This window comes from Homarus americanus, unplaced genomic scaffold, assembly GCF_018991925.1.
Source record: "Homarus americanus isolate GMGI-L3 unplaced genomic scaffold, GMGI_Hamer_2.0 scaffold24694, whole genome shotgun sequence".
Lineage (NCBI taxonomy): Eukaryota > Metazoa > Arthropoda > Malacostraca > Decapoda > Nephropidae > Homarus > Homarus americanus.
The window spans coordinates 10353698-10381177 of NW_024732780.1; the positions used below are offsets into that span (position 1 = coordinate 10353698).

The 27480-nt window shown below is 36.0% G+C and overlaps 1 protein-coding gene across 3 annotated transcripts; it reads left to right on the forward strand.

Annotated features, from left to right (window-relative positions):
• Positions 1–815: 815 nt before the first annotated feature.
• Positions 816–26650, forward strand: LOC121869107 (acidic fibroblast growth factor intracellular-binding protein-like). 3 transcript variants are annotated; one of them, XM_042370296.1, is made up of 10 exons: positions 816–1000; positions 2197–2395; positions 3311–3430; positions 5645–5752; positions 6878–7129; positions 7627–7884; positions 13821–13838; positions 18961–19121; positions 22195–22232; positions 23807–26650. In XM_042370296.1, the coding sequence occupies exons 1-8, from the start codon at positions 916–918 to the stop codon at positions 19037–19039; spliced, it is 1119 nt and encodes a 372-aa protein (XP_042226230.1). In that variant the 5' UTR covers positions 816–915; the 3' UTR covers positions 19040–19121; positions 22195–22232; positions 23807–26650. The 3 variants fall into 3 exon arrangements, with proteins under 3 accessions (XP_042226230.1, XP_042226229.1, XP_042226231.1); XM_042370295.1 differs by lacking the exon at positions 22195–22232; XM_042370297.1 differs by lacking the exons at positions 13821–13838; positions 22195–22232.
• The last annotated feature ends 830 nt before the right edge of the window (positions 26651–27480 follow it).

Consider the following 27480-nt stretch of genomic DNA (forward strand, 5'->3'; position numbering starts at 1 on the left):
CAAATTTGCACGAATTTAAATTGTGATGATGTAGAAGAAGCGGCACCTCAGCAATTGTTTTCCCTCTCAGCTGACAGAATTTGGTTGTCAGAGGTACGATAACATACAAATACGTGTAATAAAGAAGTGTTTCCCCTCATGGAAAGTTAACTTCAAATTTTTTGTTGTAAAATTGCAAGTCCTTAAAATATTTATAAGAAAACAAGGCAATTATTCGATAACTAACAGTCTTATTTCATTGTCTTGGGCGAAAAAATCCATAAACTCATTCAATGGGAATTTTCACGCCCTGGAAAGTATTGAATTAATATCGATTTTATTTTTGTTGACTATCATTCCACCACTTTCATGCTGACTGTTGGGCTGTTGGTCTGTTTTTTGCTATAAGGATATTGCTCTCTTGTTTCTATCACTATAAACTGTTTTTGCAGTACAAACTTCGGTGTTTATCAAGAGTATGTAGCACCTTAAATATTTCTCTTCTGTGTGTGTGTGGTTGAATGCTTTACTTCTATGATCTAAATTAGGTAATTATTCGTTAATATTATAGTTGCGCATTTAAAGACCTTCGTTGTTGACTCGCAGTAATAATATAACAAAACATTTTATACCTTGATAGTAACAATGACCTTGTGCATTCTCTTTCACATCCTAATATTGAATCTTTACAGCCATGTCTTCGACCACTCTTAAAGCTCACATAGATCATCCTGTAGCTCTTCACAGTCCATTAGTTTCTCTAAATAACTTAGCATAGTCCACAAACATTAGTACGACATAAACAAGTACGACAATCTTGAGGTTGAGACGACGTCGGTTACTGTCGTCTGCAGCCTCAACACGGCCTCAACACAGCCTCAACACGGCCCCACCACAGCCTCAACACGACCTCAACACAGCCTCAACACGGCCAGAATGCTCCCAGAGGTGGATATATTTGTGGGGAATTACACTCTCATTGACCAGGATGTGTATGAGCTATGGGTTCAGGGTTACTCAGGTGGGTGTTATTAATAGTAAGAGAGTTAGTTGTCTTTAATATAGGCCTACAACTTTTACGGAAATAATTGTTATGCACTGCTATTCGTCCTCAAAATTTTGTGTTTTTAATATCATACTCACCATTTATCAACTTACTAGCCGTTTGGAAGGTTTATCCAGTGTTAGTACAGGAGGAAACCGGGGACTGGGAAACCTGTGGTGTTTGGTAGTGAGAGTTACCCTTCTCACGTGTGTCTTGGCCGAGGCTCGAACCCTTGATATATTGAAGTGTTACCGCTGCACCACCAACTTGCCGGTAGCTGGTTTAATAAAGTTCAAGTGAAGAAGTAAAGCCTTACTTTCGGACAGCACGGGAATCTTAGAAGTTTTATCCTTGCACTCAATAGTTTAGACAATTCTAAGTTACATTTCTTTTATGACGTTTCTCTCTCAAATGGCCAGACTTAACCTCCTAACTGGGGGCTCCAGGTCTTAACATTTTCTAAGCTACAGATTCCAGTGGTTAAATTCATAAGATTCCCTGGATGTCCAAAACTAAAATAATCCATTAAAAAAGGTGAAGTTCAGTACATCCACGGAAATTAGGATAAAACTGGCTAACACCAGAAGTTCAAATTTTTTTAATTTTTTTCTATAAATGTCCTTTGGATGATACTAAGTAATAAAAACGATACAACAATGCATAGAGCCAAATAGAACCTAACCTAACTTCTAGGATAAGCCCCCAGACCCCTGCCATATTAAACAGAAAGTACTTATTTTGACATCTGGTGCCAATGAAAGAAAGCTTGTTGAAACATCAAGGTGTAATTTTACGTTTTTTGTGACGCGAGAGAACGTTCAGACCAAGCGAGTCGGTTGTAAACAAACAGACGGCAGAGTTTTTGGAAGAGTATTTAATAATTGATTTCTTCATGTAAAATTCTTGTAGAGACAATTTTAATTGTTGTGTGATCATTTTTTCACCATGTTTTATCCTGCAATTTACCTCATCCATCATGCCCTGCCCACTACAGGTGATTTTTGATCATAGAGAAAAAAAAATTAAAATAAAAAGTTGTCACCTCTTGTAAAACATCTTTGGAAAAAATGTTTAGTGGTATTCACAGAAATTACATTTTATTTTAATATAATTAATTATTTTTTTAGTTTTGCCACTTTATAGATGTAATTTTATTATTTGTTTGACCACAGTGGGAGAAACTGTATCGGTTTTGCAACAACGGGGAGAGTTAGAGACCTGGGGTGCCACCCTAGAGCTTCTCGCCTCCGACACAGCTGACCACTACCGCACCTTTGGTATGCTGGAGAAGCTCCTATTGACACCCACCAAGCTGGCAGAGGAATGGACATTTCAACTGGAACCTGCCATTCAGAAGATGGTCATTGAAAAGTAAGAAGTTTAGTGATCATTTTGCTTGCTGTGGTTAATGGGAGACTTTATACCAAAGTTGGTGGATTTTGATATTTCTTTTTGTGCTACAGGTACGGGGTCTGTATAGGTAGCTCATTGATTAATTAAAATCGGTTAATCAGCACAGCATAGACTGTATGCTGTACAGGACTGTACATGTATTGAACTTTTTTACCTTGATGGTAATCCTTGATTACCTGAAGGAGTTGTGACCTTGCCAACAAAGAGGGCACTTAGGAGTCATACAAATAAGGCCCAGTTCCCACTTTGTTAAAGTGGGTTGGTGATTGGACGGTTATCCACCTATAGGGCTTACTGTACTCTCAACAAAAACTTCTCGAGCACCTGGCCACTATGGATGTGAGAATGAGCAGAATGTGGCTTGGCATCTCGGAATGGTTTCAGATTCTTTGCTCATTTTTCAGATTGCATAGTGCTTATAGCGTTTGAGAAGTTTTTGGTAAGTTTACTGTACTTCAAATTGGTAACCAAGACACATGGAAGTGGTGATGATGTATCAGTTTGTTTGTTTGACTACTGAGGTTACATGTCATAGTTAATGGCACGTTACCTACCTTCATATTTTGTTTGGATTTCAGATCAAAGTTAAATGTTTAAGATTTTTATACGTTGTATAGTTTAACATTTCTGTAAAAGGCGTCTTTCTAAAAAAAAAAATTATATTTTGAGAAGTACAATACTGTACCGTACATTATTATAAAAGTAATTTCTTCTAGTTTGTTCAAACTTAGAACATTTTTCTGTAGAACGCTTTTGCCTTCATTACTGTATCTTCTACAAGCAGGTGATAAGATGCTTGATAATTTGAGGAAAATTACATATGTTGTACAGTACTAAGGTAATATTACTAACATTCATTTTCATTTATTACAGATATTATGAGTTTGATGACATAGTTATTCGTGAAATTATTGGCAAGAAACTCTCTGGCAGAACACGGAAAGATCTCGATGATGTCTCCGAGAAGACTGGTGTGTTGCTACGGTCGTGCAGGTACAGTACAGTTATCAGAGCCAGGAAGAAAGTATAAAATAAAGGTGCAGTAATTCTCTTGTTGTAACTAACAGTGTGAGGAGAGGATAAGAATAGAACTATTGTACTATACAAGTAGAATACTGTAATGTATCTAGAAATCATGTAATCTTTTCTCATACAAATAAATATGTAATTGAGCTTTAATATATTATTTTTGGACAGTTATTTATTTTTTGAAGTGGAAAATTGACTCGTGTGAAAAGAAGATGCAGGCAATAGTGGAAGGGAGGTTTAGGAAATACTGGAGTTAAATGGTTGTCAATGCAGAGAAAAGCTGGAGACAAAATGGAATACTGTATAATGAAGGGGGTACAGGTATATGTGTGTGAAAGAGCAGTATATTATTAACTACAGTATGTTACGGTGCAATTTGTTAATACTGTACTGTATGTGGTAAGAGATTGTGTGGTGTCAAGGAACTTTTTATATCAAGAGCTCACCTTCTATATGGGTGGAGGGAGAAGGTGTGTCATATAAGGGTACTGAGGATAGTTATAGTACAGAGGTTAATGATTAGTTTTACATATTACAGTACAGGTATCCCTAACTATATAACTGCTCACCATACTGTACAAATATTTGCTGATCTGAAAGTTCTGTTCATACACCTCTATCCAAAAGCTATACAGTATTCGCTTATATAAAAAATTGGTAAGGCTCTTACTTAAGGCACCTCTCCTTCCCCTGTTGTGAGCTCTCACTGCCCTCATATATGGTAATGTACCAGTTGTATACAGTACAGTATTGTGTTGTATTTAGTTTAGCATTTTGTTAGGTGCTAAAAATTTTTTTTTCATGAATGGAATTGTTTTTTAGGTATAAAATTGAGGACTTTCTTGTCATTGGGAAACCGAACCCTATTTTTTCCTTTCCCTGTATTATGTTATTCCCAATCCCAAAATATGATATCCAAATGGTTTTCAAGGAACTTATTCCATTTAGATAGCAAGGGATGCTGGTGTGTAATAAATGTATAAAGTATAACATTTGAAAGCAGAACAACTGTACTGTACTGTACTATGCTGTAGTTTGAAAGTTTCTTTGATTTGAAATGTGTAGACATGTTTATTGTAATGTTCTTCATTAAAATATAATTATAACTGGATAATAACTTAGCCAACACACCGAGAAACCAATTGATGCAGTTTATGAAGAGTTTATTGTACGTATTTATCAATATCTTAATATAATAGGATTGCAGTACAGTGCGCTTGGATAATTCGCGGATTTTTATTTCGCTGTCATCAATTATTCACAGATGACACCCTTGATGTACCCAAGAATGTCTGCAGGTAGTTTTAAAATTGCCAGCATTTTCACGACTGGGACAGGGAGACGTTCATTCTAGAGACAGTAATTTCCTTTACCTGTATTGTATATATGTGTGTGTGTTTGTGTGTGCAGACAGTACACACAAAACACATACAAAAATATAATAATGGGAAAATACTGTCACAAATAATCAGAAACAAATGTACAGTATATTAATAATGTTGAGTCTACCCTCAAGTCCACTCCGTGCTTTGTTATTAATAAAGCACGGAGAAGACTTGAGGGTAGACTCAACATTATTAATATACATTTGTTTCTGATTATTTGTGACAGTATTTTCCCATTATTATATTTTTGTATGTGTTTTTGTGTGTACTGTCTACACACACACACACACACACACACACACACACCTATGTACAATACAAGTAAAATAAATATTTGTCCTAAGGGCAAACACAAAGGGAAAGGGAATACCCCCTGTATACATTTCTTTGTACACAAGTAAAAATGAAAAATGTCCCCGGTAAGCAAGTTTGAAGGGCTTGCTGTATTACTTAATTGTTGATTTTTTGTATGGTTATATTCAAACACAAAATATGTCTTCAGAAGCAGTGCATACAGGTACAAGTACAATACATGTACAGTCATAAGCAAAAATCCTGTTGCCTCTTCTGATGCTCCACAAACTCCGAGATTCAGACTTGTGAATCTGAACCATTTACGGACATAATAATAGAGTACAGTACGTACATTGGTGTCTACTGCTTCGGGCTCACGAGTCTGAATCTCGGGTCGTGGATCAGCAGGAGAGATGAGAGGACTTCCGTTCGTGACTGCAATGCGGTATTAGTAAAAGCTCTTGGCTTCATTGATTATAATGTGTCCTTAACTTTTTAGACGTCAGTTTGATAATGTAAAACGGATCTACAAACAATTGGATGAGATGAACGGTTTAGTCGTCGCCAATATTCAGTCAATCTTCCTCCTGCCTACTGTCCTTGCCAAGTGAGTTTACTCTTTGTTCTTGTATTTTCATGCTTCTAATAAATACAAATTAATGCTTAACTGTCACATACAGTCGCCTTCACTTATACTGTACCTAGTACAGTGGCCGGTATGTTGTGTGAGATGTGGCAACTCCATTTTTGTTTACATCATGTCAAAACTCCCAGAATGCAAGATACGCATTCCAGAGTTGCCACATCTCACAGAATGCACCAGCCACTGTACCAGGTATAAGTGCAGATGACTGTACATATTTAATTGTCATTTTGTGAGACTTAGTACTTTCAATGTGTTGAGGTTTCGGCTTCTGTCAAAGTGTAGGTTGATAGTTCACTTATGTATCATATTGGTTGGTGATTTACAAATAATATTGAATTAATTCCATATTCATTCAGCAGAGTTTTTTTATCAGTATGAAATATAATTTAACTTAATGACAAGAAAACATTCGGTGTCTTCAAGATGTCTTGGTCTCTACCTGTGTGTAGCCATAAATCTATTAATGCAATAATTCCCATGTATGGAAATATAACATTATTAAACTTAGTTGGAGTGTTTACAAGTTAAGGCCTCAGAAAATATGGCATAAGAGTGCTGGCATTTTTATTATTATTGTATTTATATTTTTTTTATATGGTGTAAGAGTCACTTCTAGATATAATAACATTATTATGGGGTATTTCAGGACATGCTGACTGTTACTGTTAGATTTTCAAAACCTATAAAAGGTAAACAAAATATTGTAGGATTATATTTGTTCAACTATTTCTTTAATGCTTACAGGATATAGAGACAACCCTCAAACACTCTGCAGGAGCCTGAACAGTTAACAATACAATGAACTGTACAGCTTTGTAATGTATCTTAGAAAAACTTTACAAGGGTAGAAGCCTTAAAGGTTCATGTTTTTTAGATGTTAAATATTTGTGAGATGATCAGTTTGGAGGAGACTGACAGATGGAGTTCAGATACTGTATAATAAGACATTTTATACAGCCTGTTAGAGAAATGTAATGGAGTAAAGAGTGTTGGGTAGATAAATAATTAGATACAATCGAGAAAGTTATTAGCCTACTGCGGTTTTCCTTTACCTATTACAGTTGAACATATAATGGATTATTTCAGGAAATATGCAGCTATTGTCTTCATTGTCAACAACCGCTTTGAGACGAGTAAACGTAAACTGAACTATCTCACCTTTGAGGACTTTAATGTGTGTGCGTCGCTGATGATGACCACCTGGACGACTGTCGGTCCTCTCAACCCCAGTACCAATCTTGGCTCATATGGACGAGATGACACTGATTTTGACCGAGACTTCCTGATTGAACTCAGGGACTTTAAACTCTTATTAGACCGTGAAAAGGAACACCGGAAGTAAGTCCTGTGGTAGAATTTTGTTTTGGGCTTTTTTATATTTCTGTGGTTGATGATGTTGAGTGTAGTTCAGTGGTAGTTTCCCCAAGAAGTGTTTTCAGTTTCCTGGGCTGGTTAGGTATTAAGACCTTTGTGTTGTAGATGAGTTTCATACATATTTTTCAATGAGTCGTGAAGCAGGTGTTAGGATTCTTTAGGAGTCATTACTTCGGAGATTATTGAAAGATGGAAAATAAAGTGATATTATTTTACTTATGTTCTGTTTACGGTTCCAGGATGTACTGTACTGTATTATATTACTTGTAGTAGAGTATGGGAATCTTAATTATGTAGCTGTGTTGTAAATAAGAAAGCATGCAAGTATTTTGAAAACTAAATGAAATTAATAGATCATAATGTTATATAGTACAGGAACTTAAGAATCAGTAGGAATAAAGTCTGATCATATCATTTAAGTGCCGCTTTTTATAGACTTTGTTGACCTTATACTTTAACAGTGTGACCTTAAGCCATCTTCGCGGAAAGATCCCGGACCGTATGTGTTCAGAAGTTGAGAACAATTTCAAAGTGTACTCCCGAGGCATCATCAACATCGGGTGTTCCCTCAACAATTCCCGTGACATGCGAGACTTCTTCGTGGACACCGTGGAGAAGGTGGTAGATCCTTGTCGTCAGTCTAGGTGGAAAGTGACAGAGCTCGAGGTGTTCCTTCAGGTGTATACTGATGCTGGCAGTGCACTTGACATCATGGCTAGGTAAGGCTTTATTTTGTGTTAGTAAAGATAATATTTGAATGTGCCAACAGCATAGTGAGGTAAGAGTGGTTGATGATGCTGTCTAGCCTTTGAAGAGGAACAGTAATGAGGCCTTCTTTAAATAGTGAAATTGATTGTAATTGGGATAGATTGTGCAACCTTTTGATGAAGTGATGCAATAGTCGATTTTTTTTGGTTATATTTATATTTTTTACCCAGTTGACGGTACAGTATTCATTGTAGCCTGAGTTTGGATCAGCTATCCTTAATGGAAAAGTCCATCAATTAGAGCCTCCCACCTGTGTATGTTCAAGGACCCACCTCCTGCATTTCTGACTCTCAGTACAGTCCATCAGTGTCAAATTAGCCTTCCCACAAACCTTCGTATTATGTTCCTTCACATCTCTACGTTATTATTTGAGGAATATTGGAGAAATCTAATTATTTTAATCCCTTGTTTACGGCGTCACCTCTGAGCTGAAGAAAATCGTTTTGCATTACCCAAATAAAATATTAAATGAGGCGTCCCCATAGAATTTGGGCATCGTGCCATCGTCAAGTGACATAGAGGAAACCTATAATTTAGTGTAAATGTTCCACTTATCGTTTGAATATCATTTGTTCTATCATGAAATTTTATGCTCATGGACAGTGTTATGAGAGAGTTAGGGGCTTGATTTTGAGCAGAGTATATGTGGGTGACTGAACCTGCTTTTTCATTAGCTTTAAGAAGGGTAACTGGTTCAAACTTGGCTTATATCAGGCTCAGGAGGTATCACTAAGGAGGAGTATCTTGTACATCTTGCATATCAAAAGTATTACTAGTTTTTAAGCTAGTTCCTATTCAGCTGTGTGCAGTATTCCTAATAGTACTATATTACTCAGGGGGAACAAAGTAACACCTGGAAGTATTTACTCTTTATGAGGTTGATATTCTCATGACATTACCATAGACTGTACAGTACACCTCTTGGCTCTGAAGGTATGATGACCTGTAATGGATGATTCACTTGAGTCACTATAACTGTCTTATGCAGTTTGTAACATATTGTTGTGAAACCAAGACAGTGGCTCGTGTCAGTGGGATATAATGGAAGATATTCTGTCGTCTATACAAAAAAATGTAAGGGATGTGATGTTACAGTATTAGATCCTGTAATAGTCACTCCATCCTGAATCCAATTCCCCATGAAAATTATTTCCTATTAATTGATGACTATGAAGCTCTTCACTTCAGTAGGCAGGTACCACTAACAGCAGGTCAGTTTGTGCAGGAGACTTGTGAGTGTACTTGTAACACTGTCGTCTCGATCATTGTTTGGTGAGGTAAGACTGACTGGTCTCTATGTAAGCGTATTTATCGATGATCAGTGTGGAGGTCTGTTATTTATGGCATCCTAATTTACAATATCCTTTGAACTAATTCTTGTATTAAACATGTTTCTTATTGGTAATGAGGAACATAATGTTTTTAGTGTAGGTAGTGAATAAGTTGTCTGCAAATGTAGTACCTGTAGTGTATGTCATAATATCGGATAAATATTTTAAATAAACACATTGGCACAGATTAGCAAGGTCCAGGTGTGTGTATGTGTAACAGTAGTTTTCTTTATTAAACAACAATAAATTTCCTGGTGTAGCTTACAACTTCAGTTTTGCCACATTTCAGAAAGATACCACGAAAGGTTTAAAAGAGAAAGGCAACTAGAGTAACTTAGAAGTAATGTTGAGCTGAAGAAAAGATGTCGTTGTTGGATTTTGTGGCATCTTTCTATTTACCTGTAGATCTTGGTGCCTCAGTCCCCTAGGAGGTCCCTGTTAGTATAGGACCACAACAAAAGTCCCTTAAAATCTACCTTGTTTAAACACACCTTCCTGGCATGATCCATTTACTTCTCATCCTCACAAGAACTCTCCTCCTTCACCTCACCCCACAGTGTTCTTCTTGTTTTGATGTTAGTAAATAACTCTCCTCGCCCTCACCTCATCCTGGAAACCTCTTACATCACTGCCTTCCTGTCACCCAAGATCCCCTTCATATAACCACATCGGGTGAAGGTACAACTCTCTGTCTGACCCCTAAGTCTCATGTCTTTGGCCGTGTCAGTCATTTTACTTCTCGTGTGTTTGTCAGCTTACTTATCCTGTCCCCTGTGGTGGAATTCTCTACTCCCACACCCTAACATGCCATATGATGATCACTTTCCCCACACCAACTCTTACATTATGTTGGTAATTTAAAAAATGCACTTTTCCACATATCCGTTGAGACATTGTTACATAACTATTTGACAAATTTCATAACCGAATGACAGAACACATATCGAATGACAATCTAAAATAACTGTTGGTGGTATGTCATTCTCCAATTGTTACATTCTCAAACTATATGTAGACTGTCGGTTTATTGTTTACGTATGTCAACTTCATAACTTATGTCAGTCATTTCCGTTAGCATGAACCAACAGTTATTTTAGATCGTCATTCGATATGTGTTCTGTCATTCGGGTATGAAATTTGTCAAATAGTTATGTAACAATGTCTCAACGGATATGTGAAAAGGTGTATTCCTCTAGATATTTATTTAGCTATTGCCCCAGATAAAGATTTATGCTAATAAAACCTTTGCCAATTAATGCTTATTATAATTTTAAATCATCTGTACTTTGAGTTGACCTTGTGTCCATCCATCTGTGGTCATCATGCATATACCTTCACTTTTTACAGAAATCATTCCTCAGGTAAACGTCATGTTGTGTTTTGATGAGTATTTCACAGGGCCTCCGGGTGTGTAAATTTGATAATGGGATCTTAAGCTGAATCTTTTATGTAAGGTTTTGGTATAACTTTAGAAGTAGCCCATTATCTATTGAATGTCTGATGGTATGTTGCATCCTCATCCATCTTAGGAAACTCTTACTGAATTTTGGTCTTGGAGTTTGTTTGAGATAGAAGAATGTTTGTGAGAGTAAAAATAAATAAAATAACTACTGTGAGTTGTGCACAGAGCCACCACAAGCTGTCTGTTTATACTCCATCATAACAGTTATACAGTATAAACTCTATATATTGTACAGTTAAACACATCATTCACAACCATAAGTTTATAGAAGAGTAAATTTGTGGTGCTCAGTATGTAAAAAAAAAACGAAACATGACAGTACAGTAAATGATAATGTTGAATGATGGAATTAAATAATGGAATCCAGTTAGGAGTAAATTGTATCAGTTTATGCCTCAGTCCTTTACACTGTCAGGTTGTACAGGTCATGGCTCTTGTTACTTAGGGGATATTCTCAGTTAATTTGATCTTTCATCCCCAGCCATCAGGTATTGCTTGCTATCCTTCATTATTCATGATCATACCTGAATATATCTCCTACTGATGCAAACTTTTGGTCACTGGTCATCGTATCGTGACAGTGTTAGTACTCAGCGAGATCATATACAGTACTGTATAGGCATCTCCCGGTGTACTTAAGGGATATATGTTTCTACGATGTTTGCCATAAAGCAGATCTCCATACAATGAACCGTATTTCCCCCTTGACTTCTACTATGTGATTGGTGATGTATTCATACAGAAAATTTTATGGTCCAAGATATGATAGAATTTATCTTAAGAATGCAACAAACCCTTTAATATTTAATGCTAAACTAATCATAGGAATGCTGAAAATAAGCTATGTACAACCACCCCAAGGTTTAGTGTCACTGTTTAGTTTTACTTTTAGAACAATATGAAAAGTGTTTGTTGCTCTGAAATAATTATTAATTGAATAAGCTTTCATAAAGTTAGCAATTTAGCTAAATTTTACCTTTTTCCAAAGTAACAAATGGCCATTAAATGGAAATTTTTAATGTTTGAGGTTTTATTCCTGTGTTAAATAATACAATGTCTTCTGAGCATAAATGACAATTAATGTTCTCAGAAGTACTCTGGAAGAAACAGTAACCATAAGTGTTTATTTAAGCAAATAGCCTTACGTCATTGTTCTTCGAGGCGGTGAATATGGAAAATATTCGTTTTACATATTCAGTAAAGAGATGGAATGGCATGAATGTGGGGAGTATAAATATTATGTCAGTTCATATTTTTACTCGAACTCATTTCAGCTTAGCAGTTAATGCGTACCTATAACATGGTGGTATTTTTCATCACAGTACAGTATAGCTATAGTGAGACAACCAAGAAGCACTTACTGTACAGGTGCAGCTGCTTTAATACTTTCTTTAATTTTTTTTATTAAGATTCTGTTCAACCATATCAGATTGTCAAAACACTTCCAGGTGATGGCTTAATGGCAAGTCACAGCACAAGGGTGAAACACTGCACAGTTTTGAAAGGTTTGAAATATGACAAAGTGTAATCTAAATAATGTAAGCCCAGCACTAGGTGTATTCTAAACAGGGATGCAAGAATGAAATGTTTGTGCAATTGAATGACCTTAAGCTGTATGAAATGTGAACTAGGACAAACTGTAGACCATTCATACAGTATAAGTAGTTGTTAATTTTACACTGTAGATTGTAATTCATTTCCTAATATATGATTCCCATTGTCTGAATTTCCCCAAACTCAGGGGATGTGTGTACTGTACTGTATATTGTTTAACTCACTTAGCTGTCACAACATATATACTGTACACTTCTTTAAGTTTATTCCTATGATAAGTTCAACAGACAACTCCAGGCCCGTGTACAATCTACTTGTGTATCTGTAGCCTTTGGTCCTTTCAGAATATTGTAAGAAATGGGACTTAGTTCCCTGGGTTCTCCTCAACTATGCTTATTGAACACATTATACATTGGATTTTTTTTTAAACAATTAAACAATAAGATACTTCACACTATAAGATGATGAGACATTAGCATGATACATAGACCTTTGTCCGATGTTGATCCCAGAAGAGTGCTGTGGCATTTGTTCAAGGTTAAGCATTATTGTGTGTGATGTGTACTTTATTTGTATAGTAGTTCATAGTACTAGACTGTATTATGCATATGAGATCCACTTAGGGATATGGTTTTAATCCACAAAGTCTACATCAGTTGAGATGATACTTACGGTAGAAAAGTCATTAAAGCTATGGTTTGTAGGGAATTACATTTGATATATTGTACAGTACCGGGTCACAGATGTGTTCCTCATCACCGCCTCTGTCTGAAGTGTTTACGAGAACTTCACGTTTAATTGTTACTCAAGATTTATTATTTTCTCTTCTCCATCTTCGACCCAACATTCATTTCCTTACTTGTGTTATTTATTATCCCCATTAGTGTAACTGATGTAATAATTTAATGACCAAGCACTACTTAAATCCCCCCGTCCAAAAACTCAGTTACCTGTTCCTGCCACTTCCTTCCATATCAAGATACTACAGTAGTTTGTTTTATTAAGAGCACCAGCCATGGTTGTATTGCTCCCTAAATTTTTGTAACTGCTTTAGATATATAATGCAATGGCAGCATAATGCAGAATTATTATATGCCCACAGAGCATGCATACACATGCTGCATGGAGGCTGATGTATTTTATGCAACGTGAAGAACTGCACAATCCCATTATTTTATTATTTCTTTGAACAAACTCATGACTGGGAACACCCGACAGAGGTCCACATCACGTGTTTATTACTTAGTCTCACCTCACACATTGTTATACAGTATCTTCTGCTGCTGGCCTGTAACACCATGTACAGTACTGTAGTATAAGATACCTTCAGAGTTATGTGTACACTATTGAATATTATTGTGATTATTATTGTTATCATTATCATACCTTTTAAATTCCAGCTTTTATGTACCGCTTTTACAGTGATATTTGGGCATAATCTCCTTTTAATTAGTATGATTTTGTCTAATGCTTCTGTATGACTGCATGTTGAAATTTCTTGCATTGAAACTTACTCCTTTTGTCCTCATTCCCCAACAAGAAAACCTAGAGGAAGAAGGTGAGAAAATTTTCTGCATCTTGAGAATATTTTTGTTCTCGACTGTTTATAAAGAAATCAGTTGTACATAGTTCTGCACATTAGCTCTTACCATTAACTGCACCTGCACACGGGGACTCCAAAGTGTATATACTGTATTGTTAGGCACTCAAGAGTCATGTGATAATCCTATAGATCAATCATAGTGAGATAAATGCAGTGTTAATTGTAAGGAGATATACTTATACTGTATAGGGCATGATTGTTGCATTGAATTTCATAGACCAGAGTTTATTTCCCGGCTCTGACATGAGTTTTCAGCGACGATGATACAGTATTATTTTTGAGGGACCTTGGGGGAGGGGGGGGGGGTAGTCAACATGTCAGAAATGCTACCTCGTCGTTCAGTGGGAATAGGATGGGGGTTAGGTACCGGTGTTATCACAGGCATTGATTTTGGTTGGAGTGGGAAGGAGGTACTGTAAAGAGAGTGTTCCTACATAACCCCCATCAGTTTCATCTTCATTGACAACATTTTGGATGCCTTAGTGTAATTTTTTAATCTGTGAATGATGTTATGCATAAAATTTTGAAATCTTCAGTTACTTTTCACTAATTAAAAATAATATATACACACCAGTAACAAGGAACGAGACGTGGTTTGGTCATGTCTTTAAAGGAATGTTATTTTTCACCTTATTCCCTCACCCTGCCTCCCACCCTCCCTCCCTGCCTCCCTCCCGTGTCCAAAAATTAAACACACACACACACACACCCTCCCAGAGCATGGTTGTTTACCTGTAAAAGTACGGAGAAACTTGTCAGACAACGACAACAGATCTCGGAAACGCTGGGGCTTACAACTTAATGTAGGAGGAGATATGACTGAAAATTTGATTGGATTACTGTGTTGTAGAGGAGTTTGATTTTTGTTGATTGTGTTTTCGTACCAAAGTTGTGGACGATGTGCTTTATTTTATGCTGCATGAGTAAAATGAATGTCTGTGAATTGTAGGTGCATCAGTAAATATGAAGAGTTATTGGTTATGAGAGCATGAGTAACATAATTCATGAGTATAACTATAACAATGAATAATAATGGGCGTATGAGTCAAATGAGTAACTATAAGTCATGAATGCCTGAGTAGGTAAGTATAAATGAGTATGAGTAGGTGAGTAACTATGAATTATGAAAGTAGTATGAGTACAGTATGAGTAACTTATAGTAATGAGAGCATGAGTAAGTATGAGTTCTGGAGGTAATGAGCAAATATCAGTTATGGGTGCATATATATCTGATTTATGAGTGAGATGAGTTGCTGAGTTGAGATTGCATGTATGAGATGAATTACTGAGTTGAGTGTATGAGTAAATGCAGTAGATGGCATGATGGTGAGAGGACAATAACAGTGGCTCATGCACTCTCGAGGGAGCTATATTCCGTCCAGTGTTTACGCATATGTACCGTCCTCTTGCGGAGATCACTGGACGTGCAAAATATCGTACTGTACCAGAAATACCAACGAATATTTCTTCCAGTACGAAGTTATATCATTCATTAAAAGGAAACTTAATTGTATACAACATCATTCTCACTTATTTAATCTCGATTCAATATATTTTCAGCTGGTAGTTTGTGCTTTGCCTTATGAGGTATGCCTGTTTAATTCTGATTCATCTGCACCTCTTACTAGAGAACTAGACATTCAAGCATCGTTCTGTTTCTATTTATTTATTTATTTATTTTACATTTGTTATGACTTTTAATGTCCTCTGGTAGTATATTAGGATTTATTAATGAAGCGAAAATATGTTAATATACAAACTGTGAAATATTTGCTCGGAATGTCCAGTGAGTATTTACCTGGTACCGGGTGTGTCTATTCAGAATATATTTACCATGTAGTGGAGTATTTTTTCTCTAGGAGTACAGTAAAAACTACCATATATGTCTTTTGATCGTTTTAACTGGCTTGATTCTAAACCAGCTACAAGGCAAACATTCCTCGAGATTGTGTTCGATGATGTAGACATTTATTTGCTCCATTGCAGCTATTTTTATTTTTTGTGGCTACTGGGCATGTGTTGATGTCACTGCACAGCGGTAATCTGCGTGCCTCTCATTACTGCGTCCAAGGATCAATTTCCAGGCCAGGTCAGATGTGAGAAGGGTGTTATCCAGTGCGACACTACTAACGTGGCAGGGGTTTTACAGGTAGTTCCGTCGCCTTTGGCCTCCTCAAGCTATTATCATATGAGTACATGAGTAATTGTATGAGTACAGTACAGTATTACCCCGCTTTACACGGTTTCACTTTCCGTGATTTCTCATTTACGCGGTACCTTGCCAGAACCATACTTTCACTTTCCGCGGTGCATCTACTCATATACGCGGTGAAGTATAATTTTTTTTTTTTTATTTAGCTCATAAAATTAATACAAATTACCCGGCCAGAATATAATTTACATTGCTGGAATTCTTACAATATGATGATCATTTTGAATAGCCTATAAACATCATGGATTTTGCATTAGACATACAAATTTTAGATCTGATGTAATAATTTGTTTTACACAAAGCAAATATTTTATCCTTTGTGCAGAATATATGAAGTTTACATTCAAAATATTCCCTGACCTGCAAAAATCCAGAAATGTCAATTATATTATCCAACTTTAGTCTTAGATATTATTTATTACTAAACGTTAAAATCTAGAGTTTTCACCCATACATTTATCTGGTAGGGAGGGAAGGTGGGGGGGAAGGTTGGGACCGACCGACCCAGCTGGCGTGAGTGTGAGGAGGGGGGGGAGGCAAGGTGGGGTACTTTGATTGACAGATAGTGTTGTGAAGAATATTTTTTTTTATTAACTGAAGATATTTGTTTTAGCTCATAAAATTCATACAAATTACTCGACCAGAATATAATTTACATTGCAGGAATTCTTACAATATGATGATCATTTTGAATATAAACATCATGGATTTTGCATTAGACATACAAATTTTAGATCTAAAGTAATAATTTGGTTTACACAAAGCAAATATTTTATCTTTTGTGCAAAACATATGAAGTTTACATTCAAAATATTCCCTGGCCTGCAAGGAATCCAGAAATGTCAATTATATTATCCTAACTTTAGTCTGCGGTATTATTTATTACTAAACGTTAAAATCTAGAGTTTTCACCCAAACATTTCTCAGAGAGGTAGGAGCTAGTGAGCTGGGAAGAGGGGGGGGGATTTGAGTTCATTATTTGAATGGACATTAACCTGGCGACTGTATTTCTCTTAAATATTAATTGTGTGAGCATGCCATCATAAAATTTAGATGTTATTTTTACTACAACATAGGTATTGTGTCGGAAAAAGTGGAGTTTGGGGGTCGGGCCAGTCTCTATTGGAATTAATCCCATATGTTCTGTTGTTCACTTTCCGCGGTACCCTTTGGGTTCAATTGACCGCGTAAATCGGGGTACTACTGTACTGTACTGTAATTATGAGTCAATACCTGTAATGATTTGTTAACACCTGAGTAAACTGAGTTACAAGTGACTAGAATGAGTAGCAGTGAGTAAAATGCATGAGGATCTATGAGTTGTGAATTCACTCTTAAAATGAGTAACTGGGGTTTATGAGTGCATACGTAACCTTGAGTAATAAGTGGATGAGTGATGTGAGTTATGAGTACATGAGTAACTATAGTTCTGAGTGCATGAGTATTACAAGTTATGAATATTGTGAGTTATGAGTGCATGATTATTTTTGAGTTTTGAGTGCATGACTGTACCTACGAGTAACATAAATAACTACGAGATATGCATGAATAACAATGAGTATTGAGTGCACGATTAACTGTGAATTATCCATGCATGAATAAAATGAGATAACTATGAATTATGAATACATGGATAAAATGAACAGCTTGAGTTATGAGGGTATGATTAACTTTGAGTTGAGTGCATGAGTAATTTAGTTGTGAGTACTGTGTACGAGTGAGTGAGTCTGTTATGAGTTAATGGGTAGTAAGTAAGTGTTGTGAGTGCATGAATAGTGTGAATAACTTTAAAGGTACAGCTAAGAAATATAACAGAGAGTAAGAGAGAGAAAGATAAAAAGAATGATTATATAAGTAAGGAATAAAAAATGAGTAGTAAAGAAGGTAAGATTAACTAGGTATGAAAAGGCATAGAATAGATTTTACACTGTGTCAACAAAAGTAAGCTTTTGTGTACAGACTGAGAAATGGGATAAATGAAGAACTTAAATGATTTGTAATTGAATTGAGATGTAAGTGTGGGTGATTTAAGTACACTTAGTCAGCTTTCTAGGTATTATTAATGTATTCTAGTTTAAATCGTCCAGATAGTTTAACTTACATGCAATCAGTAAACCTCATTTGCATATACTGTACTGTAGTTGTAGTCTGTTAATTATCATATCTATCTTGATCGTGAGTTAGTCAGCTTAAGCAACTCATTATCGTTTAATTATTACAGAATGTTATGCACTTTGGTATAGCAGAAGGTTTTGTAGTTCGTGTTACTTAACCACTTGACTCACTTAGGTTCTATTTCCCTGGTAGGATGCTATTGTTAGGAGACTTAACTTTGTTTTTGGAGATGTGAGAGTGACTGAAACTGTATGTCTGGGATGAGAGGATTTTGACTTGATGGTTTGTGAAAATGTACAGTCCAGGAATATGTGTCATGAGTAAGAAAGTGGCACAGAAAGGTGTATGTTAAAAGTACTTCACTCTACTGCATATTTATTTATATAATCATAGGAGTATTAAATGGTCCCACATCATTTCTAAATGTTATTAGGTACAGTAGTTTTTACTAGTGATCTAAACACTGACTGAGAAAAAGTTTAAAATATAAGTTAATTAAATCTTTAGTTAGATCCCCAATAAATATTGTAATATATAAAGAACTACAGTATTATATGTACAGTACTGTAAGGGATAAGTGAGACTTAAACTCTCCTGGAGACTTGAGGTAGGACATAAGAGATTGTAGGTACAGTATTGAGATGTTTGCTTTCATGTGGATATCTTACTCAAAAGTACGTGAAATAATATAAATGTAAATTACACGAGTGGTAGCCCTTTTATTTCATTGATTTATACAACTCTTTGCAGTAACCACACTCTACGGATGACCTGGCAGAGGTACATGAACACTATGCGAGTCTGCGTATGCCAGTTGTACCACTCATGACGTCACGCCCCACCTCTCCGTCTCACACGCACGGCAACTGTCCAAGAAAAAGTGCCGTCGGAATGACCATTGCTATGTAAAGGTACGTTTAGTAGTGAATCTTTCAGTGCTTCAGGCTTGTTTTTTAGCTTGTAAATATATTTTTGCACTTTTTGTTCTGAAAATTGAAATGTTGTTAGACAGCTCAGACTTGCACCACGCACCACCGTATCTAGTTCAATCAAGCACCACAAATTGCAGTCATGTTGTGAGCACTCACTTGTATGCATCTATCTACATGTGCGCACATCTTCAAACTTATGTATTGCTTTTCTTAGTAAAACAAAATTTATTATTGGTCTTACCTGCCTTGTCAGAAGCAAGTGTTTTTCAGGCTGTATATGAGTACCTGTATGTGTGTGTGTGTGTGTGTGTGTGTGTGTGTGTGTGTGTGTGTGTGTGTTGTATGTTTGTTTGTTTGTTTGCTTGTTTTGCTAGATAGTGGTTTGGCTCCAAGTTTAAGTTTGCATTTAAATTCTTGTTCAGCAGTGTTGATAAGGTTACATATTTACAGTACTGTATCCAGTAAGTAGTGCAGTTAAAGAAGTCAGTTTTGTGTTGGGAGCAAGATACACTCATAATATATGTAGAATCTCCAAAAGCTTTCAATGAGTAGTGTCCCTTCTTACAAGACTTCACACAGTAGGCAACTTTCTCCATAAGCTATACTGTACATCATAACGTACCAGACGAGACCTTCATCATTCTGTAGCTTATCAACAGCTTAATTACCCAGAGAACCAGTAGTAATGTGAAACCTCTAGCTGACAAGAGAGGGAGTGACGAACTTATACAGTGAAACCTCCCTCTGACGGGCTTCTCTCTCCCTATAATCCATGAGATAGGGGTTTCACAGCTAACAGAACCTTGATGTAATGGAGTTTCATCGCTATATATTTCGTTAGATGGGGTTTTTATGTTTAATGGATCCTCGATATAATGGACTTTCCTCTCCTTATAGTTCGTTAAATAGAGGTTTTACTGTAAGACGATCATTCTACATATGTTATCATACACTTTTGATTTACCACAGTGTAAAGGAAGAGTAAGACATAAGGATGAATGTCCAATATCCAGAGCGGTTATTCTGGTGCTTGGTGGAGGCAACATGGTGATTTGTGGCTATTATCATCATTTCAAGACACCCAGATATATTTACAGGCAGTCCTCGCATAATGTTGGGGTTTTGTTCCTGATAACTGCAACGTTGATCAAAACAACGCTGATCCAAACCAAAAAATTCAATAGGTCTTAAAGTTATATGTAGGTGTTTAAGGGCAAGGGTCCTGGGAAGGGAGACTTTTACTATTTTTTTTTTCTCACCTCAGAGTTACTGTTTCGTAAAGTATCCAGACCTTTATTTAATTGAGTAAATAGTGTAAAATATAAACTAACACTTCCTGGAGAAGAGTAAACACAGGTAGAAGAAGCACAGGTACACTAATATAAGGTAATAGTTGAGTTAGCCTTCCTATAAATTGTTGGTGCAACATTTACTTTAAGTATTTTTCCAAAACATATTCTTTGGTGCCTTGTATCTGTGTACCGGTCACTCACTCACCTCCACCTATGTTATGACCTTCATTTTTACATCCATACACTGATGCTTTTCCTTGACTGATTGGCCACATTACAGTATAGTATAGGTACAGTATTCCTCACCACGGGGATTAATAGTCTGGGGTCGGAAAGTTGTAATTTTGGCACTTACTTGTCATAATAACTCTCGAAATAATTTCATTTGTTTTGTAACCCAAAATGCTATCATTGTGTAAATTTCAGTGGGTGATTTTTTTTACTTTTTTGTCCAAAAAGAGTGTGAACAAGAAAACATTGAATGGAGAGAGAGCATGATGAGGAAAATTTCAGGTACCGTAGGACATAGAAGGAAGGAGAGTTATTGAGAATCATAAACTTCACAGTTGAGTCATGGTGTGGAAGAAGATCATTGAGGGATCAGTGAATGTGGTTAAAGTTTACAATGGTGCAGTGTGTTTGATAAGGGAACAGGAGGAGAAGAGGATATGAAAAGAGACATTCAGGAATAAATAAATGATACATCTCAGCTCTTAATATAACAAGGAGTTTCATACAACTTAACAATCATATATTGTGAGTTTGGATTAGAAAGTTTATTTATAGAGAAAGCAGTTGAGAATGACTTTTGAGAAACTGACATGGGAGACGTAACTTTACAAGGAAACGCTGAAATAGTGGAGGGATGATTCATGAGATTAAATAAAAAGGTGCTTTAGTTGGGATGGCGACCTTTGTAAGGTTAAATATATGAAAGATGTACTGTATATGGGAAGGAAAGGTAGGAGTACAGGCTGGAAGAACAACTCCCCCTCTACCCAGAAGGTGGTTTGATACTACAAAAGGTGGATGGTTCCTGAAAAAAGTGGATTGATCCTACAAAAGATGGATGGATTCTAAAAACAGTGAATTGATCCTATTAAAGGTGGATGGATTCTAAAAAAAGGTGGATTGGTCCAAAAAACAAGGTGGAATGATAGAAAGCTTGTGAGGAGAGTGGGTGTAAAGGAGTATAAAATATCTCTTAACGATGTTGTTTGAGGGAGATCCCCACAAACCACCTTGATGTAGATACAGTACATTGTTGTTATAGTATGACAGATGGCAATGGCTCTGTATAAGAGAGAGAGAGAGAGACTCACAGAGACTGCACTTGTGTGACTCAAATCTCCAAACTGTCCATTTTTATGTCCATGAACTGTTGGCTCCTCTGGTGGTGACACGTCTCAGTGAGTGTGTTATTATAGGGTACACCTGCAGCTTGTGTTGTTCCTGTGTTACTTGTGTAGCCACTTGTTACTTTTTCAATTATTTTTGTTTTATAGTCCTGTTCAAGTTGACCTTCAGGCAGATGTAAAAAGCAACTGTTATCATTTGACTGGCATATCTGAGGAAGAAATGACTCATATTTCAAAACAGTGTCATTTGTCCTTGTAAACACCTGACCTTTTGGCCCACCTCTCGTTGTTCCCAGTGTTATAACAATTTATCTGATTGTCACCTGTTTCTTTAGCATGCCTCACAACATACAGAAACTGTACTTGTTTTCAGATCTCACTCATGTCTCAAACTATTTCCAGGAAGGGCCTCTGATAGCAAAATTTCCTTGACACAGGCTGTGAGTATGAACTCCACACAATGCCTTGGCCTAGAGTAGTCAGAGATTTATTTATGTCCCCATTTTATACTTTACAAGTCTTTTTTTTATCTAATCTGTAATTGTTTTTTTTCTCTTAAATGAAATAATTGATAGCACAAATTCATACTGTATATATATAAAAAAAATAGATAATGACTGCTCCAGGTTTTGGCTATGTGGCAACTGTAGAAGAGGAAATACTGCAAATGACACGGTTCTTCACAGAGAAAACTTAGTATTAGAACACAGGTAGTTAGCTAGACCCCACTACTACACTGTTAAATTACTGAAGTGATCATCTGGTTAATATTAATTATCTTCTCATAGCCTAGAGATTGCCTTCAGGATTTAGATTTTGGGAAGAGTTAATATAATCTGGTATAGTTGATGGTGTGGTTAAAACTGTGACTGTGCATCGACCTATTGCAAACTAACCAATTTTGCTTATTTTTGATTTGGTGATTTTTTTGTGTGTCTAAATCAGTAAATCAGGTATTATGGTAAATTTGTTATGATATAGTTATAGTTGGATATGAAATTGATTGATATATAGAGGCAAGTTTTTATTATGTGTTTTAGTGCTGCATGTTGCTACTTAGTTCAGAGATACAAGTATGTACTGCTGTTTAGAATTAGTCAAGTACTTTATACTGTCGACTTTCTTGAATTATTGCTGTAAAATAAAGAGTCATCTCGGGAGTTCAAATTTGGCATGATAGCTTTGGAGCCTTGTGAGCATGTGTATGTGTAGACTCTCCGTAAACATATCCACACACACACTTAGGCTCTAAAACACCATTGTACCAGTCTTGAACCCTTGACGTGACATGATAACTAACCTGTTCATACATTTTCTACTAACTAGCATACCTAAGTTTATAGTCTCCCCCAAACTCTTCAGTCATTGGTGATATGTAGAAGTAACAGTGAGGGTAAGAGTGAATGATTGACACCTGGGGTAAGGTTTGAGATTCAGGCACTATAATGAAACAAGTGTGTGTGTGTAGTGAGATTTTGTTTAGTGTTACAGCTGTATATTATAGAGAAGATAAAGGATAAAGTTGTCAGTTCAACATTAAATATTTCATAAACTTCTTTTTTTATCTCCATTTAAATAACTTTAGTATTTATTGCTGGTATGTGTTCTACCACAGGGAACTATTGAGATGAGTTGAATATTTGTTAAGAATATATGACTGAGAATGACTTTAATATACACTATTTATCTCATTAGTCATTTGGGCAGTTGGTGTATCCAGTGTTAGTAAAGGAGAAAACCAGAGGCCGGAAAACCCCGTACTGAGGGTCACATGTTTTGATATCCTAAATGACATCTTGTACTTTTCCTACTTTTGTTTCCAGTGACAAGCCTCTTGATGGGAAGCTTATGTGAGGGGGAACATGTGTAGATGACCATGAGAAATATTATGGGTAGTATTTATAGAATTTATGCCTGAGTGTGCTGTGGATGTGAACAATGGCAGATTTCATGTCAAAAGCCTTGTTATCTTTAATCTGAATGTTGTACTGTAGCTTAACTCTTTCCCCCACAGGTCGTCGGCAAGCAAGTTTAGATTAGAAAGCAACTCAGAAATTCTCGTCCGACTTCCAGTTTTATCTAACTCAAACCTCTTCAAAATGATCTGAACAAATATTTTAAGAAGCTTTCTCTACTCAGATTCTTCTGATATTAATGCCTAACACATACTACTCAAGTCAGATCTTTATATATATATAATTATACTTGTAAGTTGTACAGAAATCCTAATGCAAGGAAGGCAGCAGCAAGGAGAGAAATGTCCATGATAGTTTTCATGTTATTGTATTTGAATTACATAAACTGTATTAAGTGTGTTTATGATACTCATTTGCATGTGCATGGAGAACTAATCCATTGCTAAGATCAGAATTTAATTATTGCAGTTGTTTATTGAGAAAAAAAGAAAACATAGTTATCAGATTGATAAGCTGTAGCATGGAAATTTAAGAACATCAAATCTTTCATTGAATGTTCAGAACTGTAATGTGTAAAGGCCTGTTTGTAAGGATTATTCCATTATTTATTGTATTGAGTGAAAAGTACAAAAAGAGTATTTATTATGGATCTTCATTGGTGAAAATCATGAGGTAGAACTAGCAAAGTGCTCACCAGTGTACAGATCCAGGGTCAGAAGGTGTGGTCGTCTGTTTCAGTTTAAATAAAATATCTAAAGAACTAGTTAACCGACTTTGGGAGAACTATAGTAGGTTTGTTTTTGGCAAATGTAGGAAAAAGATCAAAGTCATGGCTTAGCCCTTTCCTTTCCATATGCTATGATGACTCTGTTTAACTTGTAATGTGTCTGTTATACATACATATACTTGTATCATTACATCTTGGCTGTTCAGTTGGGGAAGGGGTTATGGCCAGATTTCCTTCTTCAACAAAATATTAAAACAAATTACAGGTTGATTAAGTTTGACTGAACCTGACATGTGTGCGAGGTATCTAATTATAGTTTTCTCCAGCATGCTGTTGAGGTATGTACTGTATATACTCTTTTAAATTTAAACATTTTGACCTTTGATCTACATTCCAAAAATAAGCCAACTTGATTTTGGCCAACACCTGACCCACCTCCCATAAAAATCTTGTTTATATAAAGAGACAGAGTGAAACAGCAACCTCTGTTATCCTCTGGTTTGGGTCAATTAATTGTTTAACTACTCACTGTTATGTTAAGTCAGAAAGATGAATGACAGTGAATGAAGGGATAGTGTGTGTGCGTGTGTTTGCTCCTGACAAAACCCATCCTGCATCACTGTGGGTAAAGTCTTGTAAGAGAGAGAGTGAACATTTTATATGACTAAAGGTTCCTGGTGTTCAGTTTTCCCTGTACTGTACAGTTATAGATCCATCACCCATGTAAATTTTTATGCATTAAAAAAGTTTGTACATAGCTCACATTTATTGATGAGTGATTTAAATATAATTGTTATCCTATTTATTGTTATATATATATATACTGTATATTGTACATAGTGTATAATGTCAAATTCTCTTTATTGTAAATCAGTGTTTCTGTCAGTAGAGAAACATGGAATGGGAATTTCCTACAAAGACTTAAACTATTTTTCAGTATGGATATAATTTCATGCCAGATATCTGCTGTATAACAATGGTGCTTTGTTTTAGGAATCACTTCAATCTGTATTTGAATGTACAGTAGGCTGGAGGGGTGTTTTATTCACCATTTCATTTACTGTATGAATTTACTAGTTAGGTATACCCTAATACAGCATGTCTCTTTCTACTATAAAAGACGACAGCTTAGTTAAGAGTCCATTTTATACCACACAATGCAAGGTCTGCTTGAAGCCATTTCATGCTTTGTTTGTACACCACCTTCAATAGAGATTATCACTCACAAGTAAGTGCAGATGTAGCTACTGTAATTTTATATTTAACTTATTTTATTATTACAGTAGTCAAAAAGTGTGTAAAGATATTAAACTTTGGCAAGAAATTTAACATATGAAGGCAGGGAGGGTTGGCTGGCAGCATTAACGGTTGGCGGTGAAATTTGCTCTGCTTACAAGTACTGTATTTATATTACTTAATGCCCCTACTAATTTTTATTTTTAAACAAACATACAGTATATGAAACAGTATGCATAATACTTGTCAAGTGTTGTGATTATTTGTAGTCGGAGTATTGTACTACTGGGTAAATGGTACTGAGGGCCATGAGTAGACAAGAGGAGGGACAGACAGCTGGTGGTTATTCGGTAGTATTTCCTCGTGTTTGCCATTAAGCTCGGCATTTTGCTCCTGTATATACATGGATGTGTTAATTAAATTTGAAGAGGGAATTTTTGGTACATTTTTTACTGTTTTTTATCATGTCATGCAAACAGTTTTCCTCCTAGCAATGTATCTCCCGTTATATAGTGGCTTCTTTGTACAGTACTACTTAATTCTGAGAGGTGTAAAGCTTTTAGGGACACATCTGTTTTGTGTAAAGAGGGAACCTTATGCTCTACACAACTGGGAAATCTATATTTAAAATGGTGCATCAAACACTGCCAGGTGAACAGTGCAATGTAAGGGCTGTTGCCTACACTTAAATGAGTGTTGTGTTGAGGAATTCATTGCCGTTAAAATTTAATTTTTGGGTTTATAAAACAAAGCAATGTTCTGCCAATTGGTAAACTTGCTAGAAGTGCCAAAGTAGCTCAATTTGGAGAGAGACTTTATATTGATAGAAATCTTAGTTTTCATCTACAGCATTTATACTGAAATCAACATGCTTTTGAATATACTGTACTTCTAGAAGTGATGGATTTCTGTAACATTGTATGTGCCTTTGTGGTACTTTTTGGTGTGGAATTTTATGAATATATAAGTTCACATCACTCTTTATTGTTTCAGCGTCCCTCATGTCTTTATGTGTTGTCAGGGAAAATATTGTATATGTTAGTGAATATTGACAATACATGTACTTACAGTATCCTTACTCTGTACTATCTTCTGTTAGAAACTTGAAAAGTGCCAAAAATGCTTTTTACAAATTGTACTTGTTATTAAAACGAATTAACATCTGTGCTTGCAGAATCTCTCCTGTGTGTTGTTTAACAGGAGAGATGTGCTCTTTCTCCAGCAGAAAGCTTACAATTGAGAAGTATAACACTTCTATGGAAGCCATACCTTGGGAGAATGAGAAAGGAACCCTTTTTTGCTATGATGATTCTTGCCTTTGGCCCCAGTGAGACTACAGTCCACCGAGACAGATACACTTCATTCTTAATGTTAACTGTTTTAAAGTTTTTTATTTCCTTTACTGTATCTTTATTTTATGCAGTCTGTAAATTTCTTAATTGTATCCTTCTACCTTCCTACATCTACTCTAGTATGCAACTCAAGACAATCAACACTCTTTCTCCAAAGCAACTGGACTATTCCAAAATAATGACCCAACTTGTGCAGAAACTAAATAATTTGTTCACTCTTTTGTTCAACTTAAATTGACATGCTTGCAGTCATCTAGTGTTGCTCAGTAACACTCATCAGTTGGTATCGGGAAGTTGACATTTGGGAGGTTTGGAGGTGTCGAGTCATCACATTGTCGAAGGGAAGAATTTCTATGCATCATTATACTCTTGAACGCAAGAAAGGTACAGTTCCCTGCACTTATACCTGGTGCAGTGGCTGGTGCATTTTGTGAAATGAGTCAACTATGTGTTTGTT

Bases quoted from the DNA above. Each gene is read 5' to 3' on its own strand.
- LOC121869107 (XM_042370296.1), top strand. From the start codon at position 916: ATGCTCCCAGAGGTGGATATATTTGTGGGGAATTACACTCTCATTGAC. The intron at 5,753-6,877 runs GTGAGTTTACTC...GGATTATTTCAG, and splicing joins CTGCCTACTGTCCTTGCCAA to GAAATATGCAGCTATTGTCT. The intron at 7,130-7,626 runs GTAAGTCCTGTG...ATACTTTAACAG, and splicing joins CGTGAAAAGGAACACCGGAA to TGTGACCTTAAGCCATCTTC.